The 24,500-nt window shown below is 38.4% G+C and overlaps 1 protein-coding gene across 5 annotated transcripts in view; it reads right to left on the bottom strand.

Annotated features, from left to right (window-relative positions):
- Positions 1-22,777: 22,777 nt before the first annotated feature.
- The window catches only part of LOC110614210 (proline-rich receptor-like protein kinase PERK3), a 57,335-nt gene continuing 55,612 nt past the window's right edge, over positions 22,778-24,500 (bottom strand). The window contains exons 8-11 of one of the 5 annotated variants that reach the window (XM_043955757.1): positions 24,383-24,459; positions 24,143-24,287; positions 23,815-24,000; positions 22,778-23,415 (exon numbers count right to left, since the gene is read on the bottom strand). In XM_043955757.1, coding sequence (XP_043811692.1) covers positions 23,317-23,415; positions 23,815-24,000; positions 24,143-24,287; positions 24,383-24,459 — 507 coding nt within the window. In that variant the 3' untranslated portion in view covers positions 22,778-23,316. The remainder of the gene's footprint in view (positions 23,416-23,814; positions 24,001-24,142; positions 24,288-24,382; positions 24,460-24,500) is intronic. The other 4 variants (XM_021755720.2, XM_043955758.1, XM_043955759.1 and 1 more) reach the window with 4 other exon arrangements.

The raw sequence follows: 24,500 nt of genomic DNA, 5'->3' as shown, positions 1-24,500 counted from the left end.
TATCAATTTATTAATTTTTCATGAAATAATCACTTTAATATACCTACAAATTTATAGAATAAAAATGTAAATGTCAGAGTGTTTAATTTTTAAAATTTTACCAAAAAGATATATTTGCATATTTTTTAATTATTATCATGTTTTGTTAATATAGAGCATATTCTCTATATTATGGTTGATTTATAAAACTAGATATTACTTTAAAAAATTTGAAGTAAAACATAAAGTTTCTACAAAATTTAATTTCTTTTCATCTCAAAACAATTATACTTTATTTAAATAAAATGATCGAGAAAAAACTTTGTTTTTAAAGTTTTATATGGTTAAAATTTTTAGCTTATGGAAAAATTTTAACTTAAATTTTTTATTATTACAATTATAGGGATCTAGAATATGATAATATTCAAAAAATTTTAGATAAATTAAATATATATTCTTTTGGCACTATACTTTTACAATTAATTATCAAAGAAAACTTTGCTCTGATCACGAGGATACTACAATAGTCGAATGGGTAAGACACTAACACATGCATATGTTGATTTAATTATAAATGATTGGATGAATATTTTTTGTTTATAATATTCAAGATTTTTTTATAATTGAGAGCTTTTTAATTTTTTTTTTTCCCTTTATAACTATGTTTAGACTAATCGAGAGCTTTTTAAATTAGCCTTTTTTCTTTATAACTATCTTTAGACTAATTGAGAACTTTGTTAGAACTAAAGTTATATAATTCAAAAAAATTATACTTATATATGATTTATATTTTAAATATATAATTATATATTTACATTTCAAATAAGTTCACACCTCTTATTTTTTACTTTTGACATATTATAATAATCAATGGAAATTTTCAAGTATCTTAAGCCATATAATTTTCTTTAAATTAAACTATTAGATGTATTGTAATGATAGTTATATTAAAACTTTAATTCGATAAAAAAATTATTAATAAATTATACTTTCATTCAGGGTAAAAGTAAGATTAGACAAGTTATGTACGAGAATGATAATACGAGTCTTATTGATCAAGATTGAAAAAGTATGTGGAAGAAAAAATGATAAGAATGATTTATTGCACTGTTGCTTCAGGATATAAATCTTCATTTTTTCGATCAAATATGAAGCAGGTAAGAGTTTATATATGTGGTTAATTAGGTGTGGTTATTTATATTTTTATTTTAATTTTATTTATTATATAATTTATATTTTAATTTTAATTTTATTTATGATATAATTTATACAGCTTTAGCTAATAATAATAATAATAAATTTTAAAGAAATTTGTATCTAATATTAATATATATAACATTTAAAAAATAATTTTATATAATTAATAAAACTCCAATAAACATTGGGAGTCTCATCCCAAACATGGAAGCAAGAATGATCATTGTTGCTTGTCTCCTATCCCACTTAAACAAACTATCAACTCTGGAGTTCAAAATTTGTTTAGAATATGAAATAATGAGACCAAGCTCTGAAAAGTCTGGAAGAATGCTGTGTAAGGCTTGGACCACATGCTGGCAATCCGAGATGATGCAACCATTTAATGGCAAGAATTCCACCGCAACAGTAAGACAGTGACGCAAAGACAAGGCTTTTACAACCGTCTGTGAGTCATTTCCTTCCGAGAAACCAAACACAACTTGTTCTCAGAGTCCTCAATCACAAAGTCATAGCCAACGAAATCCTAAGTTGAGAACATTCCTTCATGAACTTGACAGAATCATTCACAAAAATTTGTGTTAGCAAAGTAGGTATATAAACTGGTTTTGAGACGTGAAAGGAAAAAAAAACGCTTACTGCAGGGTTGTGGTAATACTTTTTCAGGATACAATAAAGTTAAGAAAAGGCACCTCTTGCTTCAGATAGACATAGACATGTTAGTATTTGTCAGAGTATAATTTCTCTCTCAATTAACCACGTGTCCAAGTGACAAGTCTTTAATTTATAATATAATATATCAATTTTAGATTTTCTTCAAAATGTCCATCTAAAACACTTTATGTTTAAGTTAAATTTTTCACAAAATAAACGCTTAAAAAATCTTATAGTCTTTCTGTATGGGATTCTTTACTTTTTCATTCTCGCAACTTATTTAAACAATCTATCAAGTTATTTTTATAATAGCTTGTTAATGAGACATGACTGGACTGCAAACTAATTCCCATTGTGCTACTAAGCAACACCTGAATAGGGGTGTAATCGAATCAAGTCGAGCTTTGTAAAACTCAAGCTTATTTATTAAAAAAATTTATAAGTTCGAGTTCGACTCAAAAATTAAATATTATAATCGAGTTTGATTCATGAAATTCTCATTTAAACTACTAACGAGTCTAATTCAAACTCAAAGTCGAAAGCTTCTTTAAACTAATAACGAGACTAATTTAAGTTCGAGCTTGAAAACTTGATTAAAAAACTCGTTAACAAAACTTAATTAATTTAAATTTTTAAATATTAAAATTTTAAACTAAAAAGTTTTAAAAAATTTTAATAAAATTAAATATGATTTAATTAAAATCTATTGTAACCAAATCCTTAATTTAAAAAGATATAATCTCAAAAAGAGAGATGATCATATCTAATAGATTCTCTGGACAAATATGAACAGTTAGAGTGGCATAACGACGAATCCATCTAACAGAAATATTAGTTCTAGGGTCTAATAAAGATTTACAATCATTCAAAATTAAATCCAGTTCAGAAATATCTAAATGTGAAGACTGAAAAAATTGAATCACTTGCAAACAGTTTATAAGAATGCAGTCTATAAGAATGCAGTCATTAAAAGGCAAAAATTCAGTCACAAAGAGCAAACAGTGACGGAGAGCTAAAACTTTTGTGTTCATCAAAAATAAAATGTGCAGCTTGTAACTAGTAATCAAATCTTTCAATACATTAACTGTTAGAGGATTGCCGAGATGTAATGACAAAAAGAAATTATTTCAATTTAAGAAAAAATTAACAAATACTTCCACTTGTCAATGTTCAGGCTCAGGATCTGATTAAGCAGGCATTGGATAATGGTGAATATAGCAATCTTGTTGATTCCAGATTACAAGAATATGACAAGGAAGAGATGCTCCGAATGATTTACTATGTTGCAGCTTTGGTATATAAACCTTCACGGTTTTACAAGGGTTTTGTAAGCTTAAAAATGAGATGAGAATGCTCCCCCCTTTTATTCTTTTCCTTCGTCTGTCAATGACGTGTAACGGCCTCACTGTCATTGGGCCATCTGTTTCTGCCATACAGATACGGACGTACGAGAATATTAGATATCTGCTCCATGCGTAACGACCATTTAATTCTCCCCTAGCACGCATGCTGATGGACCCACTAGGCGAATGGGTTGGCTACCTTTTCTCCTCCGGACCGGGCTGGAAGATGAGAGTAGGACTGGAGCCCAAGGGAGGTTTGGTCTCAGGGTCAAAAGGGCTGGGCCGGCCTGATTGGGAGATTTATAGGGGGGTCCAGTCTTGAGGCTGAGCGGGCCGGGTCTGGTTCATTCGGAAGGCTTAGAAGCTTTCAGATCATGGGCTGTCATCATGGTCCTGGCCTTAGATCGGGATGGAAAAATCCAGCGGTCATCAATTGCCCCTTTACCTTCTCATCAGTTATTACATGGCTGATGAGGGGGTAAATATCGAGGATCATCATGACCGCGCCGCCCAAGGACAGTTCTCCTCAAAACACCTTTTCGTCTCATTGCTGTTTCAAATTTCGAATTCCCTCCGTCTTCTCAAAACTCTTGCTCTCCTTTACTCTCTGTGCGCTTTGCTAGCTTCGTCTCTCTGCCCTCCTTGCTTTCAAGGTACGTTCTTCGCTCTTCCATGGAAAATCCAAAGGTCCCTGATGTCGTCAATCTAGAGTCTAGCATCACCCCTACCAATTTAAAAAATTTCATCTCTCGGGAGTATCAGGACACTCCCCTTTATCACATTCGGGCTCCTCTCCGGAATGAGAGGATCATTCTTCCTGATCCTCCTCCTCCCGGCTTGATAGACCCCAAGAAAGATCTTAGCCTAGTGTTCTTTATCAAACAACGGGAGTACGGTCTAACCTTCCCCTTTTCTCCTTTCTTTGCCGAGGTCTTCCGGTATTTCGAAATAACCCCCCGGATGTTATCCCCCAACTCTATTTTGTTTATTTGTTCCTTCGAATCCATTTGCTTAAGCTGGGGGTTCATGCCCACAGCGTGTCTGTTTGTAACCTTCTTCCGTCTTGTCAGGGCAAACCAGTGCTTCTACTATTTTGCCCCTCGTGGTGGGTTGTTTATTTTCACGGGTTATAAGGACTCCATCAAATGCTGGGTAGAGGGATTTGTAGTGGTGGAGTTGAAGAAGGAAACCGGGTTGGTTTGGGAGGTCGATCTCCCCTAGGATAATGTTTCTCTGGGCTGTAACGACCTGCTTTAGCTGAGTCTCACTGAGCAGGTCGGGTTCCTTCGACTGACTTCCATTGACAGGAAGTACGATATCGAAAAATGTATGTTTGTGTCCAACCTGAGGGATGTCAAAGACGCGGGTATTATACCTTGTTTAATTGTTTTGTCTATTCTTTGTGATTTCCACTGAGAGTTGCTCTAATCTGTTTTGGTTTTGGATCTTTGCAGCTTCCAACGTTAAGATGGACCAGATCAAGCCCCCGAAGAATTTCACCTTGTCTCGTGACAACATGAACGCTGCATTGGACACCCTCCTGGCTGGGCGATCTGTGGGGAGTCTGCTCAGAGGGTGGCTGAAGTTATTTCCTCCAGGTCGGCCAGCCGGCCCCCTGCTCTAGCTTCTACCCGAGCTCCCAAGCCTAGCTCCCGAGGTCCTAGGTCTTCTAGACCATCTAGTCGTAGCAGGTCGAGCTCGGCTCCTCAGTCCTCCCAAGCCCCCAGGTCTCGACGGGCTTCTACTGAGGAGGTGAAAAAGGCTCCAAAGGTCACTACCAGGCCGGCTGAAGGCATCGAAATGGCAAGGACAGATGCCGCCGCGTCCTCGGTGGGTGTTTCTGAAGAAGGGTTTGAGGCCTCTCCAACTGGAGGAAGGGCTCCTGAGGGTGAGCAGGAGGTCGTTCCTGTGAATGAGGGTGCTCAAGGAGCCACAACTGAGGGCGCTCTTATTGTTGGGGGCACCCTTACAGAAGGAGTTGAGCCCAGGTCGGCCGTGGGTGTTTCTCTTCAAGAGAAGTCTGCAGACATCCCCGAGGGAGTTACTGAGAGGACCGTGAGCAAGCGTCCTCTTCCTTCGGACACTCCCATCCCCGTTCCCAAGAAAGCCCGGGCCTCCAGACGTATCGCCCCTGCCTTGCCTCCACTAGAGAAGGAAAAGACTCCGGTGGTGCCCTTGCTCTCTGCCCCTGACAATGACATTCTGAACACAGAGGACATCACCCACTAGTCTTCCGCGGGCGCAGTCGCAGAAATTATCAAAGGAGCGGATGTTTGGCGGGGTCACAAAGGCTTCGGACCCACGCTTGCTTGCTCTTACCGGTCTTTTGGCCAGTTCCACTAGGGAGCAGGCAGCGTTCCGGTCTCGTCCTCGAGGGGAGCTCAGAGACACCATCAGGGAGATGCTTCTGATGGTGAGTTCTTTTTATGAGTTCAGTGTTTACTCCAGTTTTTTCTATTTCTTTACCTAACAGTTCTCTCTCTGTTTCAGGTGATGGGCCTCTTCATGGAGGTGGATGCTCACGATCACTCTCTCCGGGAGTCCGTGGATCGCCGGATCGAGGAAGCGCGCCTGGAGGAGAACTTGTCTGCTACCAGCGATGCTAGGGGCAACCTTGCGGCAGCTCGGGAGCATTCGAAGTTCCTCCAGGCAGAGCTGACTTATGTGCAGGAGGCCCTCAAAAGGGCTGATGGGAGGGCAGCTGCAGCTGAGACTAGTTGGGATGAAGCATTGAAGCAGCTGTCCTCCTTAGAAGAGATTCAGCGGGAGAGGGACGAGGCGGTGAGCCAGAAGGAGGAGGTCCAGCATCGGCATGAGTTGCTAAAGGCAGATTTTGAGGCAGCTCAGGCTCATTGTGAGGCTGTGATGGCCAAAAGGGAGGAAGCCTGGGCTCGGATGGTAGTTCTGGAGCAGTAGCTGAGCAAACATGCTGACAGTGTTAAAGACTTGACCTTGGCGGCAGAGGAGTCTAAACTTCAGAATCAACAACTCTGCCAACAAGTTAAAGTTTTGGAGAAGAGGTGCTCAGCCTTGCTCGAAGATGCAAAGCTCGCTGAAGACCGGGTCCAGCTGGAGTGTGAGGGGCGCCTGAGGGAGTACAAGGAGTCGGCTGAGTTGAAGAAAGAGATTGAACAGGCCTGTGAAGCTCATCTTCAAAGCTATAAGGACTCTTCTGAGCTGAAGGCTAAGATAGCTGAGGCCTGCGAGGAGCGACTTGCGAAATTTAGAGCCTCTGGCGAGATGAAGACTGCGATATGGAATAAGAGCTTCTGCATGTTCATCTCTGGTTACAATCGAGGCTTGAGGACTGCTAGATATGCCCCTTCCACCCCATTGGCTGAACTCCGAGCTGCTAAGGAAGACTCTGATGGCGAGGAGGTGCTTTACAGGGAGGATGACAGACCCTTGCCCAAAGGAGCTCCTCGCACTGCAGCTGGGCCTTCTGAGGCAGATGCCGAGCTAAAGGAGGGGGACGACAAGGCTGCCGAAGATGCTGGGCCCCAAGGAGGGGTAATTGTACCCTTTGTAGATAATAGTGTAGATGATAGCAATGTAGATACTGACACACCTAGGCATGTAAGTCCCTTAAGGACAGTTTTTCCTCCAACCGTTGTAGATGACTAGGTTGTAATATTTTTCTTTTAATGAAATCCAGTTCTCATTTTGTGTTTATACTTGAGTTATTTTTACTGTCATTTATCTTTCTAGCCTTATCAGATTACTTAATCTGTTAAAAAACCTAATTTACTTAATCTGCCAATGTGTTTAAGGATAAAACACTTAAGCCGTATGCTCAATAATTTTTCCAAGGAAATCAACTATACTATTTTTTATTTCTTGCCTTTGAGCTAATCAGGGCTGAAATTCTATCAAGTGACTTAACTTCTAACTTATGAATTTTTCCAATTTTGCAAGGGCATTTTTATTTGCGAGCCTTTTCGAGCTGGATTTGCCTTAAGGATAAAAACCTTTAAGCTACATGCTTACTTAATCTCTCGCAGGGCTCAATCATATCAGGTCTTCACCCTGAGCTTAGTTTTTAACAGTTGACTGGACTTTCAACTTACGAGTTTTTATGATTCTCGCAAGGACGTCCTTATTTTTCTTTCATTACTTCATTAATATGAGCTCGGGCATATAGCCTTTATGTAATACCCGGCTAGTTCAGGCATCAGAATTCTTACCGTCCGGTGGAATTCGAGGATGTCGGAGTTTTCTAGAAGGGTAAAGCAAAGGTTTTTAAGATGTTTTTAAGTGTTTTGATGGTTTTAAAGAGAGAGGGATTTGAGTTTTGGAAGCAAAGACCAAGGAGGGTGGTTGCCAGGTTCGGCCGCCGAAAGTGAAGTTCGGCCGCCGAAGGTTGCCTAGTTTTGCTGCCTCCGAACCCCATGTTCGGCCGCCGAACGTGGTGGGGTTGCGCATGCAAGTTAGGCCGCCGGAAATGGTTGACCAGGCCACCTATAAAAGGCCCCTTGTCCAGAATTTGAGGGAGTTTTCTCTCCATTCTTGGGCTAGGGTGAGTTCTTGCTCTCCTTTGGTTGGTTCCATGATGTTTCTTCAAATCTCTCAAGGTTTTCATGAGTTTTATCCTTGTTTTGAAGAGTTTTGAGCAAAAAGAGCAAGTTGTGGAGCTTGAAGCTTTAGGAGCTTGGATTCTCCATAGCTTGAAGTTAGGATCACACCAACTCTAGTTCTTCAAGAGGTAAGTGTTGATCCTTATGTTTTATGATGTTTTAAGTGATTTTTATGGGGGAAAAAGGGTTAGGAATGCATGAGTTGCATGAGTTGTGCATGTAGGGTTTTTGTGCCCTTTATGTCTATGTATGTGTTTATGTGTTGCTTTGATATGTTGTTGGGGTTTTAAGTTAGTTTTGGACCCCTTTGTGCATGTACTTGGGTATATGCTTGGTTATGAGAAGTGGTTTGCTTGTTTGAGTGAAGTTTGGGGGAGTTGTGCATGAGTTGAGCTAGGTTCTGCCTAACTGGAGAACCCAGTTTCGGCCGCCGAAGGAAGGTTCGGCCGCCGAAGGAAGGTTCGGCCGCCGAACGTGTTGAGGAGGTGGTTTCGGCTGCCTAAACCTGCCCCCGAAGGATTGGAATTTCGTCTCTGGAGGGGAGGTTCGGCCGCCGAAAGTGCCGTCGAAGGTTGAGTTTCGTCTCTGGACGAGGCTTTCGGCTGCCGAAGGTGCCGCCGAACATGCATGAGTTTCGTCTCTGAAGGGGGGTTTCGGCCGCCGAACCTGCCGCCGAAAGTACCCTGTCCAGCTTTCTTTTGCATGTTTTATGTGATATGTTTATGATGTTTTAGGGGGTTTTGGGGAGATGTTTAGAGTTATGTTAGAGTTGTTTGGTACCTCATCTGAGTCCACCTGTGTAGGTTTGGACCCGAGGAACCGAGGAGGCCCCAGTGTTAGAGTTGGCCTAGAGTTAGCCCAGCAGAGGCTAGAGGTGAGTGGAACTAGACCCTATGTTTTTGAATGAATGTTTTAGCATATTTCATGCATCATAATATCATGTTTATAGTAGGGTGTATTGCATTAGTACACGAAGATGATGCATTGCATTATTTGCTGTTGATGTGGATTGGACCCAGGCGACTTCAATAGCCCATAGATCTATCATGATTCCATGTCTTGTGTGAGCTCCATCAGGGGGGCCGGGACATTAGTTTTGGATAGTGCCTGTGTGAGCTCCTTTGGGGCCGGGTACCGACAGAGGGAGTTCTGAGGTCATGTCCAATCCGAGATGTGAGTTACTTGTGATGTGATGCATTCCATGATGGCATATGTTTTTAATGTTTTTATAGTTCTGCTCACTGGGCTTTATAGCTCACCCCACTCCCTTAACCCCATGTTTTCAGGCCTCAGTCAGAGTTAGAGAAGACAGAGTCAGCAAGAGTAAAGAGTATGGCATATAAGTTATGGCTAAGGGTATGATGTATAGAGTTATGGACATGTATCTTGATGTATAGTTACATAATGTTATGTAATGTTATGTACAGTTATGTATAGACATGTTTTGACATGTAATGTATACAGGTTATAGTTATGTGCTTGGCCCTAGTGTGTGGATAATCCTTGTGTACATGGATCCTGTTTTACGTTTCTTGATGAGAAATGTGTTGAACCAAGCCTAATGTATTATGCTGACCCATCTAGATGTGGTTCTATATTTTCAGACATAGTGCATACAGGTCAAGCTTGGTAAAGGAAAGAAAAGTTTGAAAGAAAAGAGTTTTACAGTTTTATGTTTAGAGCTGCTGTATGGTACCAGAGCCTAGGTCACAGTAGTATACTGTGCTACTCTAGTGAATGTGCTATGGGAAGAAAGGGTTTAAATCCCTTGATCCAAAGAGATTCAGGATTCACTGGTGTAGGCCTAGAGGCTTTTTCAGTTTGGTATCACTCTCAGAGTGCATACAAAGCATGCTCAGGTTAAGCCAGGATTTCAGAGAAAGGTTTTAAAGAAAAGTTTTTAAAGTTTTAGCAGAAAAGTGGATCATGTATGGGATTATTCCAATTGTACAGAGAGTTTAGCAGGCTTGCTACGGGTCCTGGCGGCCTTAAGCCGATCTGGATCCTAGCGCCGGTGGCGGTTCGAGCCGTTACAGAGAGGTAGCGGTTTTCGAGCTGTTACAGATTGGTATCAGAGCATTAGGTTGTTATGATCGGACCTATAGGGTATGCATAGCCCTAGGTTGTTATGATCAGACCTACAGATTGGTATCAGAGCATAGGGCCTCATGAGTACGGTGTGCTGAGCTAAGATGCTCAGGGATTAGAGATATCCCACATCGGAAAGAGGTTGTTATAGAGGGCAAGCACAATAGGAAAGATCATGTCCACTAGGATAGGATGTTGTGTCCTATCTTGCGCAAGATTCAGGCACTGTGGCCTTACTGTCGCTTCGTCATCTCAATTCGGTTTTGTGGCGCCGGGAGATCTTGGGGATCCCGGTCACCTACCTCCCTGAGGTCTTGCGCAAGATTCAGGCACTGTGGCCTTACTGTCGCTTCGTCATCTCAGTTCGGTTTTGTGGCGCCGGGAGATCTTGGGGATCCCGGTCACCTACCTCCCTGAGGTCTTGCGCAAGATTCAGGCACTGTGGCCTTACTGTCGCTTCATCATCTCAGTTCGGTTTTGTGGCGCCGAGAGATATTGGGGATCCCGGTCACCTACCTCCCTGAGGTTTTGGGCCTTTGTGCCTATTTTATTTTTCTTTTCTATTCCTTTCCAAGGAGGCAATACAAGTTATGACAAATAACAAATTTAACGATAATATCGTTTACTTTATTTCCATGCTTTTTGAAATACAATCAGTTTTTTTACATTTGATAACATCTTAGGGGAAGTACCTTTTCAAATGCTGGATATTCCAAGCATGAGGCTCAGGGTTTCCCTGTATGTCCTCAATTCGATATACCCCCGGTTTGACCACTTTTGATATTCTGAAGGGACCCTCACAGGTCGGTGTCAGCTTTCCTACTGCCTCTCTCTTTCCAGTGGCTTCCAGATTTCTCAGGGCCAGATCTCCTACCTTTAGGCTTCTTTCTTTGACCCTTTGATTATAATAACGAGCTGCTCTTTGTTGATACGTGGCGGTACGGACTTGAACTTCTTCTCTTACTTTCTCCAGAGCATCCAGGTTACTTCTTAACTTATCATCATTGGTGCTCTCGCTACTGAATTGGACTCGATGGGTAGGGACCTGCAACTCAATTGGAACCACAGCTTCGGTGCCGAACGCGAGTGCGAAAGGCGTTTCTTTGGTGGACGTCCTGGGGGTAGTTCAGAGTGCCCACAGGATGCTGTTGAGCTCCTCTGCCCAATTTGCCTTTGCCCCATCCAGCCACTTCTTCAATCCCTGGAGGATAGCTCTGTTAGTGACCTTTGTTTGGCCGTTGGTCTGAGGATGGGCCACCGAGGAGAATTTGTGCCATATGCCCATGTTCGCTGTGAATGCTCTGAAGGCACTGCAGTCAAATTGTCTGCCGTTGTCTGAGATGAGTACCTTCGGTATTCCGAACCTGCAGATTATGTTGCCCCATACGAAGTCTATCATCTTACGAGCTGTGATTGTGGGGATTGCCTCTGCCTCTGGCCATTTCGAGAAGTACTCCACAGCCACCACTATAAATTTCTTCTGCCCCGTGGTCTTAGGAAAAGGTCCCAGGATTCCCCACTGTGAGAACGGCCATGGGTTGGATATGCTGGACTGAGGAGTGGCTGGGACATTGATGGCATTAGCAAATCTCTAGCATACATCGCATCTTCGGACAAACTCTTCTGCCTCCTTTTTAACAGTGGGCCAGTAATATCCTTGCCTGAATATTTTGCTTGCCAGCGTTCCTGCTTCTTCATGGGCTCCACACATTCCCCGGTGTATTTCTTCCATCACCTTTATTGCCTTTTCCGGGCTCACACATCGGAGCCACGGGCTGGATTTCCCCCTTCTGTACAGGGTCCCCCTTACTGCTTGGTAATTAGCAGCTCGAGCAGCTATCTTCTTCGCTTCATCCTTGTCTTCAGGGAGCTTTCCGTTCTCCAGGTATTCTAGGTACGGGGTCATCCAGCTTTGGTCTTGCTCTACTTGCAATATAGTGGCCGTTTTGTCAAAAGCGGTTGTGCTGACATGTTATATGTATACTTCATCTGGAAGCTGCTCCAGCTCTTCCCTAGACAATCTACTGAGCAAGTCTGCCTCTTCATTCTCTTTCCGAGGTATTCTCTGGTACCTGACCATGATCTCTATACTCCTGAGATCGGCTTCTATGGCTTTTGCCTTTACCAGGTAATTCTGCATAGCAGGGTCTCTGGCCTGATACGCCCCCGTTATCTGATTGATCACTTGCTGGGAGTGGCTGTTTATTTCGAGATCGGTCACCCCCACCTCCATTGCCACCAGCATTCCGTTTATCAGAGCTTTGTAATCTACTACATTGTTAGAGGCTCTGAACTCCAAGCGTAGAGCATAGCAAACTCTGAATCCTTCGGGTCCCTTCAACATTATTCATGCGCCACTGCCCCCATCGCCAGATGCCCCATCTACATACAGCTTCCAACTGAATTCTCGAGAGGACTGCCCTTCTCCCTCGTTTCCTAACGCTTCCAAAGATGACTCACCCGGTTCCGTTTGCTCTTCATTGAAAGAGCACTCTGCTATGAAGTCAGCCAGAGCTTGAGATTTTATGGTGGTCCGAGGTCGGTACTCTAAACAGTAAGGGCTAATCTCAATGGACTAGGCAAATATCCGACTTGAAGTTTCTGGCCTGTGGAGAATCTTCTTCAGCAGCTGGTCTGTCATCACTACCCCCTGGTGACTTTCTAGATAGACTCTGAATTTCCTGACTGCTAGCAACATAGCATATGCTATTTTTTCAATGTTTAGGTATCTCACCTCGGCATCTTTAAGCACTTTACTGACATAGAAAACAGGCTTCTGCTCTCCTCTTTCCACTCTCACCAGCACGGCGCTGACAGCTTGCTCTGAGGCTGACAAGTAGATCAGGAGCTCTTCTCCTTCCAATGAACTGCTAAGTACATGAGGTGAGCTGAGATAACTTTTGAGCTCTTTGAAAGCCTTTTGGCAGTCCTCGGTCCATTCGAAACTTGGAACTTTCCTCAATTTCTTGAAAAATGGCAAGCATCTCTCTGCCGACCTTGACATGAAATGATTGAGCGCCACCACTCTTCCAGTAAGTCTCTGGACATCCCTCACACAGGTCGGCTCGGGCATATTCAGGATAGCTTCCACTTTCTCCGGATTGGGCTCAATGTTTTCCGCTCACCATGTACCCCAAGAACTTTCCTCCCCTAATGAAGAAAGCGCATTTAGCCGGGTTCAGCCTCATTCTGTATTGCTCTAGCACCTCGAACACCTCCCTCAGGTCCACCAAGTGTTGTTGAAAAGTCGGACTCTTCACCACCATATCATCCACATATACTTCGACATTCCTGCCGATCTGATGTTTGAAGATTTTGTTCATCAGTCTTTGGTATGTTGCTCCGGCATTCTTCAGCTCGAAAGGCATGGCCTTATAGCAGTAGGTCCCATCTTCTGTTATGAACGAGGTCTTTTCTTCATCCGACCTGTCCATTGGAATTTGATGGTAACCAAACATTGCATCCAAAGAAGACATGTAATCAAATCCGACCGTGGAGTCGACCATTTTATTAATATCAGGGAAGGGGTAGCAATCTTTGGGACATGCTTGATTGAGGTCTGTAAAATCTATACACATCCTATATTTGCCATTGGCTTTTTTGACTCATACAGGATTTGTTAGCCACTGTGGGTACATAACTTCTCTAATAAATCCTGCCTCCTCGAGCTTTTGTACCTCCTCCCTGGTGGCCTATTGCTTCTCCCTTCCTACCATCCTCTTCTTCTGCTTCACGGGCCTGGCCTCTAGGAGGACATTCAGCTTGTGTGTCATCACTTCAGGCTCAATCCTGAGCATGTCAGAAGGCTTCCAGGCGAAGCTTGACGCGTGACCCCGGATCAGGGCTATGACTTCCGTTTTCTACTCTTCAGTGAGGCTGGCGTTAAGACTGAAGACTTTATCTGTCTCTACTTCTGATAAGGGAAAAGTCTTCAGCTCTCCGACCGGTTCTGTTCTGGCCTCTTTTTTCTCATCTCGGACCTCCAGAACTTCCGAGTCAAGCTTCTCTCCTGCCAAGCTCGACTCTGATACCGTGGCCAGGTACACTGCTCTTGCCTCTTCCTGGCTTCCTCTAACTACTCCCACTCCTGCTTCTGTTGGGAATTTCATAACCAGATATCTAATGCTGGTTACTGCCTCAAAATCAAATAGCGCAGGTCTTCCCAATATTGCGTTGTAGCTCAGGGGGAGTTTGACTCCCAAGAACATCGCATAATGAGTGTGAGTCCTTGGCGCTTCTCCTAGAGTGAGAGCCAGCTTCACTTTCCCCTCCACAGGCACTGGGACTCCTCCGATCCCTTTGACTGGGGCCTGGTCCGGAACCAACTGCTCTTTAAGGATTCCCATCTGCTGGAAGACCCTGTATGTCAACAAATTCACCTTACTTCCGTCATCCACCAAGATCTTCTTAACCCGGTAGTTGTGGATGACGGCTTCAATAACAAGGGCATCGTCATGAGGCATCTGAACACCCTGGGCATCCTCTGGAGAGAAGGTGATAGTCACTGGAGAGTGATCAACTACCTGCATGACCTCGACGCTGCTGCTTTCCCCATCTCGGCCTCTCTTCTTTCCCCTTCGGCTCATCCGACCTCCGGTTCCTCCCACAATCATGTTGATGGTCCCACTGGAGCCATCATTCACCGGTCCTGCTCCCGTCCTCCTGGGTCTTTCTACTATAGGGTTCGGCTAAGGCCTTTCTCCCTCTGGCCTCTTCACAAAATTTTGCAAGTGTCCCCTCTTAATCATCCTTTCAATCTCGCTGATCAGCTGGTAGCAGTTGTTGGTGTCATGGCCGTGTGTACGATGATACTAACAGTATTTGTCAGGATCTCGCTGGTTTGCTTCTGCTCTCATGGGATTGGGCCATTGGAGAAACTCCTTGTCCTGTATGGCCATGAGCACCTCGGCTCTAGAGGCATTGAGTGGAGTCAGGTTCTCTGGAACCCGTAGGGGGAGCGGTCTCTGCTCTGGGATCCGAGGAGGGAATGGTCTCTGGTCTCTCCGGTCCCAGGGTTGCCTGTAGGTCTCAGGCCTCTTGCTTTGCTTCTTTTCATGCCTTTCCGACCTCCTTTCTTCGGGGGCTTTTCCTCTGTCTTCCGCCCCCTTGGCGAATCTGCTCGTCACCAAGGCATCATCCTGCCTTATGTATTTCTCCGCCCTCTTCATCAGCTCTGTAGCGAGGTCGGCAGTTTCCTGCTTAACGAGCCAAAAAACTTTGGGGAGTTCATCCCCTTTTGCATCGCTTCCACAACTCGGTTTTCATCCAGCTCGGGGATCTGTAGGGCCTCCGTGTTGAAACGGGCAACATACTCCTTTAAAGTCTCATTCCTCCTCTGACGGACTGTCTCCAGGTAGCTCGTCTTTCTGTCTGCTAGCACTCCAGCAATGAACCGGCTGATGAAGAGGTTGTCTAAGTCTCCAAAACTTCTGATACTTCCAGCCTCTAGACTATTAAACCACGCCTGTGCTGGCCCCGTGAGCGTGGTGGGGAATACCTTGCACATCAAGGCATCCGACAGAGTCTGCAACTCCATGAAGGTCTTGTAGTTGAGGACGTGCTCCCTTGGGTTTCCCGCTCTGTCATAGGCTACCATGGGTGGCATCATAAACTTCTTGAGGATGGTCTCTTGCTGCACCCACTTCGAGAAAGGTGAGGAGGTGGGCAAGAGAGGCTGATTTTGATCCTTCGTCCCCAACTTGGCTAGGAGCTGCTCTCTCATCTTCTGCAGCTTTTGGTCCACACTTTCTTCCTCCTGTCTGGGCCGCTTCTCCAGGCGATATTCTTCCTTCCATTCATCCGCCTCCATTCTCCTGGTTGTTCTGGTAGAATAACTGCCCGCCTCATCGTTCTCTATCAACTCCCTCACCCTTCTCCCTCGAACTCTGGCCTCTGGCTCTTCCTCTTCGCCTGACCTCCTTCCCCTTTCTCCCGTTTCCCTGCTGTTTGTCTGGGGGTGGTTAAAGGTAGGCTGGGGTTCGTTGGTTCGTGGCTCCTCCACCACAGGCAACGCGTTCACTGGGGTGCTGAGGCCCTTTTGTTGCATTAGTTGCCCCAGCCAATGGGCGGTGTTTTGTAGTTGGAGGGCTATGGTTTGGAGGTCTTGGTTGGATAGGGCGCTACCGGGCACATTCCCTGCCAAGCTCGGCGAGGGGTTGAAAGGGATTGGTGGTTTGTTGTTGGGAGTTGTGGGGCTGGAGAAAGAGAACTGTTGCCCCTCCTGGGCGGAGCTCAGGTCATTGGGGGTGTTGACAAGGTTTTTTTCATTATGGTTAGCCATCGTGGATCTCAGTGGGTATTGTAAGAGTGGAATTCCGGTGATGAAAATATCTCCTTTGTTCCCACAAACGGCGCCAATTGATGATCTGAGATCCAGAAAATAGGGTTTTACAAGGGTTCTGTAAGCTTAAAAATGAGAGGAGAATGCTCCCCCCTTTTATTCTTTTCCTTCGTCTGTCAATGACGTGTAACGGCCTCACTGTCATTGGGTCATCTGTTTCTGCTATACGAATACGGACGTATGAGAATATCAAATATCTGTTCCATGCGTAACGGCCATTTAATTCTCCCCTGACACGCATGCGGATGGACCCACTAGGCGAATGGGCTGGCTGCCTTTTCTCCTCCGGACCAGGCTGGAAGATGAGAGTAGGACTGGAGTCCAAGGGAGGTCTGGTCTCAGGGCCGGAAGGGTTGGGCCGGCCTGATTGGGAGATTTATAGAGGGGTCCAGTCTTGAGGCTGAGCGGGCCGGGTCTGGTTCATTCGGGAGGCTTAAAAGCCTTCAGATCATGGGCTGTCATCATGGGCCTGGCCTTAGACCGGGATGGAGAAATCCAGCGGTTATCAAGTAGTGTTAAAATTTACTAACGGACTTAAAATCCATTAGTAAATCCGTTGGTAATTCATTAACGGATTTTAGTCTGTTAGTAAATTTAAAAAAGTGTTTAAATTACTAACGGACTCTAAATCCGTTAGTAATGTGTTCAAAAAATTACTAACTAATTTGAAATCCGTTAGTAATCCGTTGGTAAATTTAAAATGACATCCCGTGTAAAATTTTCCCCTTTTTTTTTTAAAATCCATATTTTTTGATTATCAACGAATTTATTAATGGATTTCAAATCCGTTGATAATTTTTGAAGGGAAAAATGCCCGCTTTTATTTTCAAAATCCATATTTTTCCATTACCAACGGATTTCAAATCCGTTGGTAATTCTTGAAAAAAAAAAGTCTGCTTTTATTTTCAAATTTTAGTAACGGATTCAAATCCGTTAGTAAATCAATTAGTAATCCGAATATATAAATATAATACCACCTCTTCTCCTTTTATCACTCATTCATTTTATTTTTTATTTTTTTTCATTTCTTTTCCCTTTCTCTCATTTTCTTTCTTTTTCTTTTACTTTCTTTCATTTCACTTTCTTATTTCTTTTTTTTCTTCTCATTTTTTTTCTATTATTTTCCTTTCATCTCTTATCCTTTTTTATTTCATTCTCTTCCCTTCTATTATTTTCTTTATTTCCTTCATAATTTTCCTTTCACTTTCTTCATTTTCTTTTCCATGATTATCTTTCTTTTCTTCTCTTATTCTTCATTCTCTCTATAATTATCTTATTTTTTTTCTTCTCATTTTTTTCTATTATTTTCCTTTTATCTCTTATCCTTTTCTTTTTTTATCTCATTCTCTTCCCTCTTCTATTATTTTCGTTATTTTCCTCCATAATTTTCCTTTCACTTTCTCTATTTTCTTTTCCATTATTTTTTTCCCTTTCTTCTCTTATTCTTCATTTTCTGTATAATTATCATTTATATTATTTCCTTTCATATTATTTTCTTCTATCATCTTCTTTCTATCTATATTTTTTCTATTATTTTCTCTTCATTTATTTTATTCTCTAATCATTTTCTCTTTTTCCTTTCTTTTTTTTGGGAAAATTACTTTTTAGTCCCTGAGGTATAGCGTAATTAACGGATTTGTCCCTCTATTTTTAGAACCCAACACTTTCGTCCTTGAGGTTTAATTCCGTCAAAATTCAAGGTCCCTCCGTCAAAATATTCTGTTAAGTCAATGATTTTCACTTGATCAAAAGAAAGAGAATAAATATAATTCCAAAAATACCCTTATCAATAATAAAATGAGAAATTACTATTTAATCCCTATAGTATGAAAAAACTCGCTATTTAGTCCCTCAATTTTGAAAAATATATTAAAATATCCGTGACATTTTAAAAAGTGTACTAGTTAGTTCCTCTATTAATTTTATCATTAAATATTTTACTATTTAGTCCCTATAGTTTAGAAAAAATTATTAATTGGTCCCTCAAATTATTAAAAAGTTTACTAATTAGTCCTTCCATATCAGGGGTATTTTAGATTTTTTTATAATACTTAACGACTAAAATTAATGGAAAGACTAATTAGTAGACTTTTTAAAATGTTAGAAACGTTTTAATGAATTTTTCAAATGGAGAGCAGTGATCGACAACGAATGACATCACAAAAACAATTTATATTGAGTTTTAAATTTTTATTTTTAATAATTTAAATTTTATATATTTTGATTTTTATTATCTTTACTGAATTTGAATCTTAAATTTATTGAAATTTTTAATTGTTTATGGAGATTGAGTTTGAGATTTTCTTCCTTGAATTTTGACGAAATTAAATTTCAGGGACTAAAGTGTTGAATTCGAAAAATAGAGGGAAAATATGTTAATTATGTAATATTTTAGGGACGAAAATGTATTTTTTTCCTTCAATTCTTTGAGAGAGAGACTTATAAATTTATAGGAATTAAATTTCAGGGGTTAAAGTGTTGGGTTCTAGAAAGGGTAATTCGGTCATTTTTTCTATCACTAATGGCATTTTTGACGGAGGGACCTCTAATTTTGACGGAATTAAACTTCAGGGACGAAAGTGTTGGGTTCTAAAAATAGAGAGACGAATCCATTAATTACGCTATACCTCAGGGACTAAAAAGTAATTTTCCCTTTTTTTTTTTTATCATTTTCTCTCATTTACTTTTCTCTTATTTCCACTTTCTATATATTTCTAATAAATATTGGACATAAATTAAAAATTTAATAACAATAATAATATAATTTTAAATCTTATTGAATTAATAAAAAATAATATTAATAATAAAATTTATTATTTAGTCGAAATAATAATTATTTTAAAATTATTTAAATTTTCAATAGATTTATTAACGAATTTCAATACGTTAGTAATTTGCTAATAGATTTACCAACGGATTTAAATATGTTAATAAATTATTTTTCTCTCAATTTACTAACGAATTTAAAATCCATTAATAATAATAACGGAAATTCCAACGGATTTAAATATGTTAATAAATTATTTTTCTCTCAATTTACTAACGAATTTAAAATCCATTAATAATAATAACGGAAATTCCGTTAGTAAATCCATTAGTATTACTAACAGACTTGAAAGCCGTTGATAAAAATTTACCAACGAGCTTTTTAATAACGGATCGCAATCCGTTAGTAATCCGTTGGTAATTCATTGTCTATTCTCTTACCATATTAAGTTTGAGGTTTTGAATTGTTTTAATTGTAATCTCAACTTCTTTTTATAAGGGATTCCTAAGAGGAAACCGTAGAAAAAATATGATCAATTCCATCACCAGTACATGCATATAAGTTTGACAGTTTTTTCGCTTTGCATAATTTATCTTAATTTTCATCGAATTTGAAGAGTCTAATGATCCAATTAGTTACTTTTTCATACTTAAATTTTTTAATAAGAAATTTTATTTATCAAAAAAAGATCCACTAGATTTCATTGTTTAAATCATTTGTTAACATAGTATTGACTTTATTCTTAATATAATATTTGATAAGAGACTTCTTAGCCACTCAAGTTTTATTGTCATCTAATTTTATAGCAATAAACTCTGATTTCATGGTATTTTTGACAATAATAATTGATTTTAAAGTACTTACACTACTAATTAAATACATAATTACTAGTAGATTTTATCTAATTTAAATTTAAATTTCAATTAATATCACTGCATTTTTCTAATACAATGGGGCATCCACTGTATATAATACCAACTCATAGTACCTCTCAAATAATTCTTTAATTTTGACTGAAGTAGCTTAATAATCATGCTTAGATCATGTATAAATCTGCTCAATCTACATAGTATAAACTATATCAAGTTTGAAAAATTTATTAAATGCAACAATATTTTAATAATACGTGCATATGAGCAATAATGTCATTTCTATTCTTTTTTTAGAATTAGTATTATATAAGGTATTTACTAATTTGACATTGACATGTCTAAACTTTTTCAGAAGAAACTCAATATTAATGCTGTTATGATATAATTATACTATCATTCATCCTTATTAATTTAACACCCTAAATCAAATTTATAAATAGAAAAATATTTAATTTCACATGTTATATTATAACTTGTGTCAAATATAAGTATATCATTCACATATAAACAAATAATCACATGTTTATTATATATAAACTTTGTAAACATATACACTAACCAAAACTTAATAAAATATCTCATGTCACTCTTTAGATACTCATTCCAAACCATATAAAAATTCAAGAAATTTATTTTCTTGATTAAAAACAAGACAACTCTTATACCACACAAAATATAAGTATATTTTTAGCAAAGTATTCCTATAATTTTAAATATTTTAGGTCAATCTTATAAAAAATTTCATAATTTATAGGAGTCTTATGAATTTATTATTTTATTTTCTTCTATTGCATTATTCTTAATACTATTATGAATAAAATAAATGCAAGCATGCGTAAGAGTAACAGTATTTCACAATAATTTATTGCTCTAAACTTTTCAAAAATAAAAGACCACTAAAACGCTATTAAAAAAAATTTAGGTGCTACATTGAATGGGTCAAAGAATGAAATATTTAAAAAAAAAATCACATGTATTGCATTAATAAACATTGAACTATTAGAATCAATGATTAATTTTTCAAATTAATAAATTGCTATCTTACGACATATTTAATAAATAAAGTCAAATAAATTAATATTTACTTGCTTTTCAAAATAAACATGGTTGAACAACTTAATTTTTTTATATATATCAATAATAATATAAGAAGGTGCATTTATGAATATGGATATTATATAATAAAATAAGATTTTTTCTAATAAATGAAACGAAAAAATAAAGGTAAATGGATAAAATTTAAGAAAATAATAAAATTATTAAATTTTTCTAGCAATAGCGTATTTGCAATTTGTATACTTAAAAAAAAAACAAAAGAAAACTATTTCTTTATCCATCAAAATCCAGTTTGTCGGCTATTATTTCAAGTATTTTCACTTCGAATCACAATGAAGTGAAATTATGCAACTGACATATTCATCTCAATATGCAATCTCAATTTAGATAATAGAAACTAATTAATTAATATCTCTTTCAATTTATAATTTAAGAGAAACTGGATGAGTTTCGGTGATCATTATAAATTAATTAAAAAAAATGAATTCATCTAAACATTGCTGCTCAAGTTTCACAGAATCATATAAATAGTGACTAAAAAATTTTACAGGTGAATTATGAACACTCTTTCTACAACACTTTTTAAATTAAAAATAACTAAAACCATAGAAGTAAAGAATAAATAAAGGCATAAAACCATAAAAATAAAGAATCAAAATAAAAGAAAAATATTAAAGAGTAAAGAACTGATCTAAATAGAAATTTTAAAAAGTTATATCCACTTTCACATTCAAATTAATAACTATGATTGCTTTAATCTTTCAATATTTGATATTTGGATCATTGTCTCACATTTTTTGCTTGTTATGATTTTCTTCGTTTCAATCTCTCTATTTTTAGCTACCGTATTTCTTTCCCATCATTGAAAGAATAAATCATTAAGATTGTTAGAAAAAATAGGATAGAAGAATAAAATTTGAGTCGTGTTAGACACTATCCTTGAGAATTTATTTTTACAATCCCCTAGGATTATTAAACAGGAATTTATCTCTAATTTATTTCTAATTTATAACCTGACAGAAAATATAGAGAATAGAAAGAATAAAGAAGAAAATGAGAGTAACTTTATTTTGTGAAAATGCATGTTATTTATAGTGAAAAAAATAGTCGTTATAAATTGTTATAAAAATTTTGAGATAATATAATAAAATCATAACGGTTAGATTTAATATTAGATTTGAATATCAAACCTACGATAATAAAAAAATCTTATAAATAAAATTTTTAACGACCATAAAATCTTCAACGATTATAAAATTTTTTGAAATCTAAATTTATTTTACAATAAATTAAATATAAAGTAAAAAATGAATGTTAATTATCTTATTAGATCACCATTCCACATGTAATTTACATGGAATTATGAAGTTTAATTATCTTATTAAATCGTAAAAAAGCAAAATAAAAATGTCTGTCTTCTAGAAGTAACATCAAGCAACAAAATTAAAGGACGATGGTGCGATTCAAGTAAGCATTCACAAAGAACATGAGCTTGAGGAACACATTATTGTCATTCATTAGAGACTAAAGCACGATCAAGACGTTGTTAAATAGTTTGATCTCAAAAATGCTTATTAAGGCATATATAAACAAAACCTTTACATTTTAACTCCATCAAGACAATTGATTGAATAAAATCATTAATGGGATGTCATGAGAACCTCGAAGGCGTAGTAAATCATTCCATAAAAGAGCTTTATTGTTTTGTTCAAGATAACCTACACAAAAGTCATTTACCATTTCAAATTTGTATGAACTAATTGTACTTGTGATCCATAAAATATTGTGAAACAATCCGCAGTTCCAACAAAATTAAGTCATCCCACCATAATGAGAGACCCCTGTCTTGTCCATTGGATCAACAAAAATAAAAAAAGGATACCCACAATGTTGTTGTAAAAGTTGCATATATGCACACTAATTCACAATAACTATCGATATTTACAAATAAGCTCTTTCAAAGCTTTTATTCCCAAGAAATAACCACTACCTTGGCAATTCCATGCTAAAAACGTCATATTGACTAATCACAAAGCTCAAAAGTACAAAAACAAAATGAGAGGCTCAATTGTAAAAAAATACTACTATAAAATCTGTAGCTTTAATTGTCTCCAACAGAAGCATTGTTGCCCTACTGATAAAGTGTTGAAGCTATGCCTTGACAAATGGCATTGGCATACAACTCACATGCCCAAATTCCTCTACGTCCTGTTGGCCACTTGCACCGCACGGAGATTGGAAAATAAAAGTTCACAAAACTGGTATCAGGCTCCTTAATCACAAGCTCTGTCAATTAGTATTTTTCTTTTCTTCACACAAAAATAAATATTATTTTACACACACACTTTTATTTTATTAATTTATTATATCATTTAAATATCTTACATAATACAACCATTATATTTTATAATTTTCCGCTTTATGGCACCGCCGGCCTCAGCGCCTCTGGTCATGGAGGGTAGGGTAATCGTTGATATAGGTACTGGGTGTCATTTCTCAGCCATATATAATCCATAGGTTCTTTATTTCCTTTAAGTACTTCAACTATCTGTATCACAAAACATATAAACACAAATTTTTTAACATTTAAAGTAGCTATCATATAATTAAACTATAAATTCTTCCGTTTGATTTGTAACAAAATCAAGTTTTGACAGAAATAAAATCTTGTACCAACGATTGAATTTTCAGAGCAATAGTTTTTTTCAAAAAGGGTTGCTGAGAATAAGTTTTTCTTTTCTATATCTATTATGCATGCTGATTAGTGATTATAATTTATAATACACTATTCATTAAGAAACTGTGTGTGCTTAGCAATTTATTTATTTGATTTTCCTGTATTTCAGTTTCAAAAGTGTTTTACATAAGTTAAAATGATATAGTAATAATAATAATAATAAGAGCTCAGAAACAATAGTATAATCTCTAGCTTGATTTTTGTACTTACCTCGCTCATTTTTGGACGTAATTCCATAGGTTTATAGATACAAGCTGCTGCACAATAAATCATTCGACTCATTTCTTTTTTGTCATTATCCTTTTGCAATTTGAAATCAACAAGATTATTATACTTTTCCATATCCAAATCTTCTTTATTATTTGTTTCCAGAACTAGCTTGAGAGGTGAAAGTGCCTGAAATTTAAAAGACATAAAGTGAATGATATTCAAATTGATGCACATAGGTTACTTAAGTATTTCATTAGGTAGAAAAAAGATATTAGTTTCTACTTCTTTTTAATTATACTGGCAATTTAAAAAAAAAAAAAGTACAAACCCAATCAACTAAGCGCTCATCGCCTCCAAGTATAGCAAATTTCCCTGTAATTAACTCCAAAAGAACAACGCCAAATGAAAAGACATCAGACTTTTCAGTGAGCTTCGTGCTCAGATCAGCTGCGTAATACTCAGGAGGTTCATAACTGCACTTTGAAAAAGTTTGCATGAGAATATGAAAACTAAGTAAGCCAAGGAAAGGTGATAAGTTTAGGTAAGAAACAGAAACAATTAATCTTACGAAATAGTTCCCCTTGGGGCAGTAGAAACGTGAGTATGAGAACTCATAAATTCTTTGGCAAGTCCAAAATCTCCAATCTATAAAAAATTAATGAAGAATTTATTGATATATAAGTAAG

Source organism: Manihot esculenta, chromosome 4 (genome assembly GCF_001659605.2).
Source record: "Manihot esculenta cultivar AM560-2 chromosome 4, M.esculenta_v8, whole genome shotgun sequence".
NCBI lineage: Eukaryota > Viridiplantae > Streptophyta > Magnoliopsida > Malpighiales > Euphorbiaceae > Manihot > Manihot esculenta.
The sequence above is the reverse complement of the archived record's forward strand: the minus strand, read 5'-3'. Positions and strand labels throughout refer to the sequence as shown.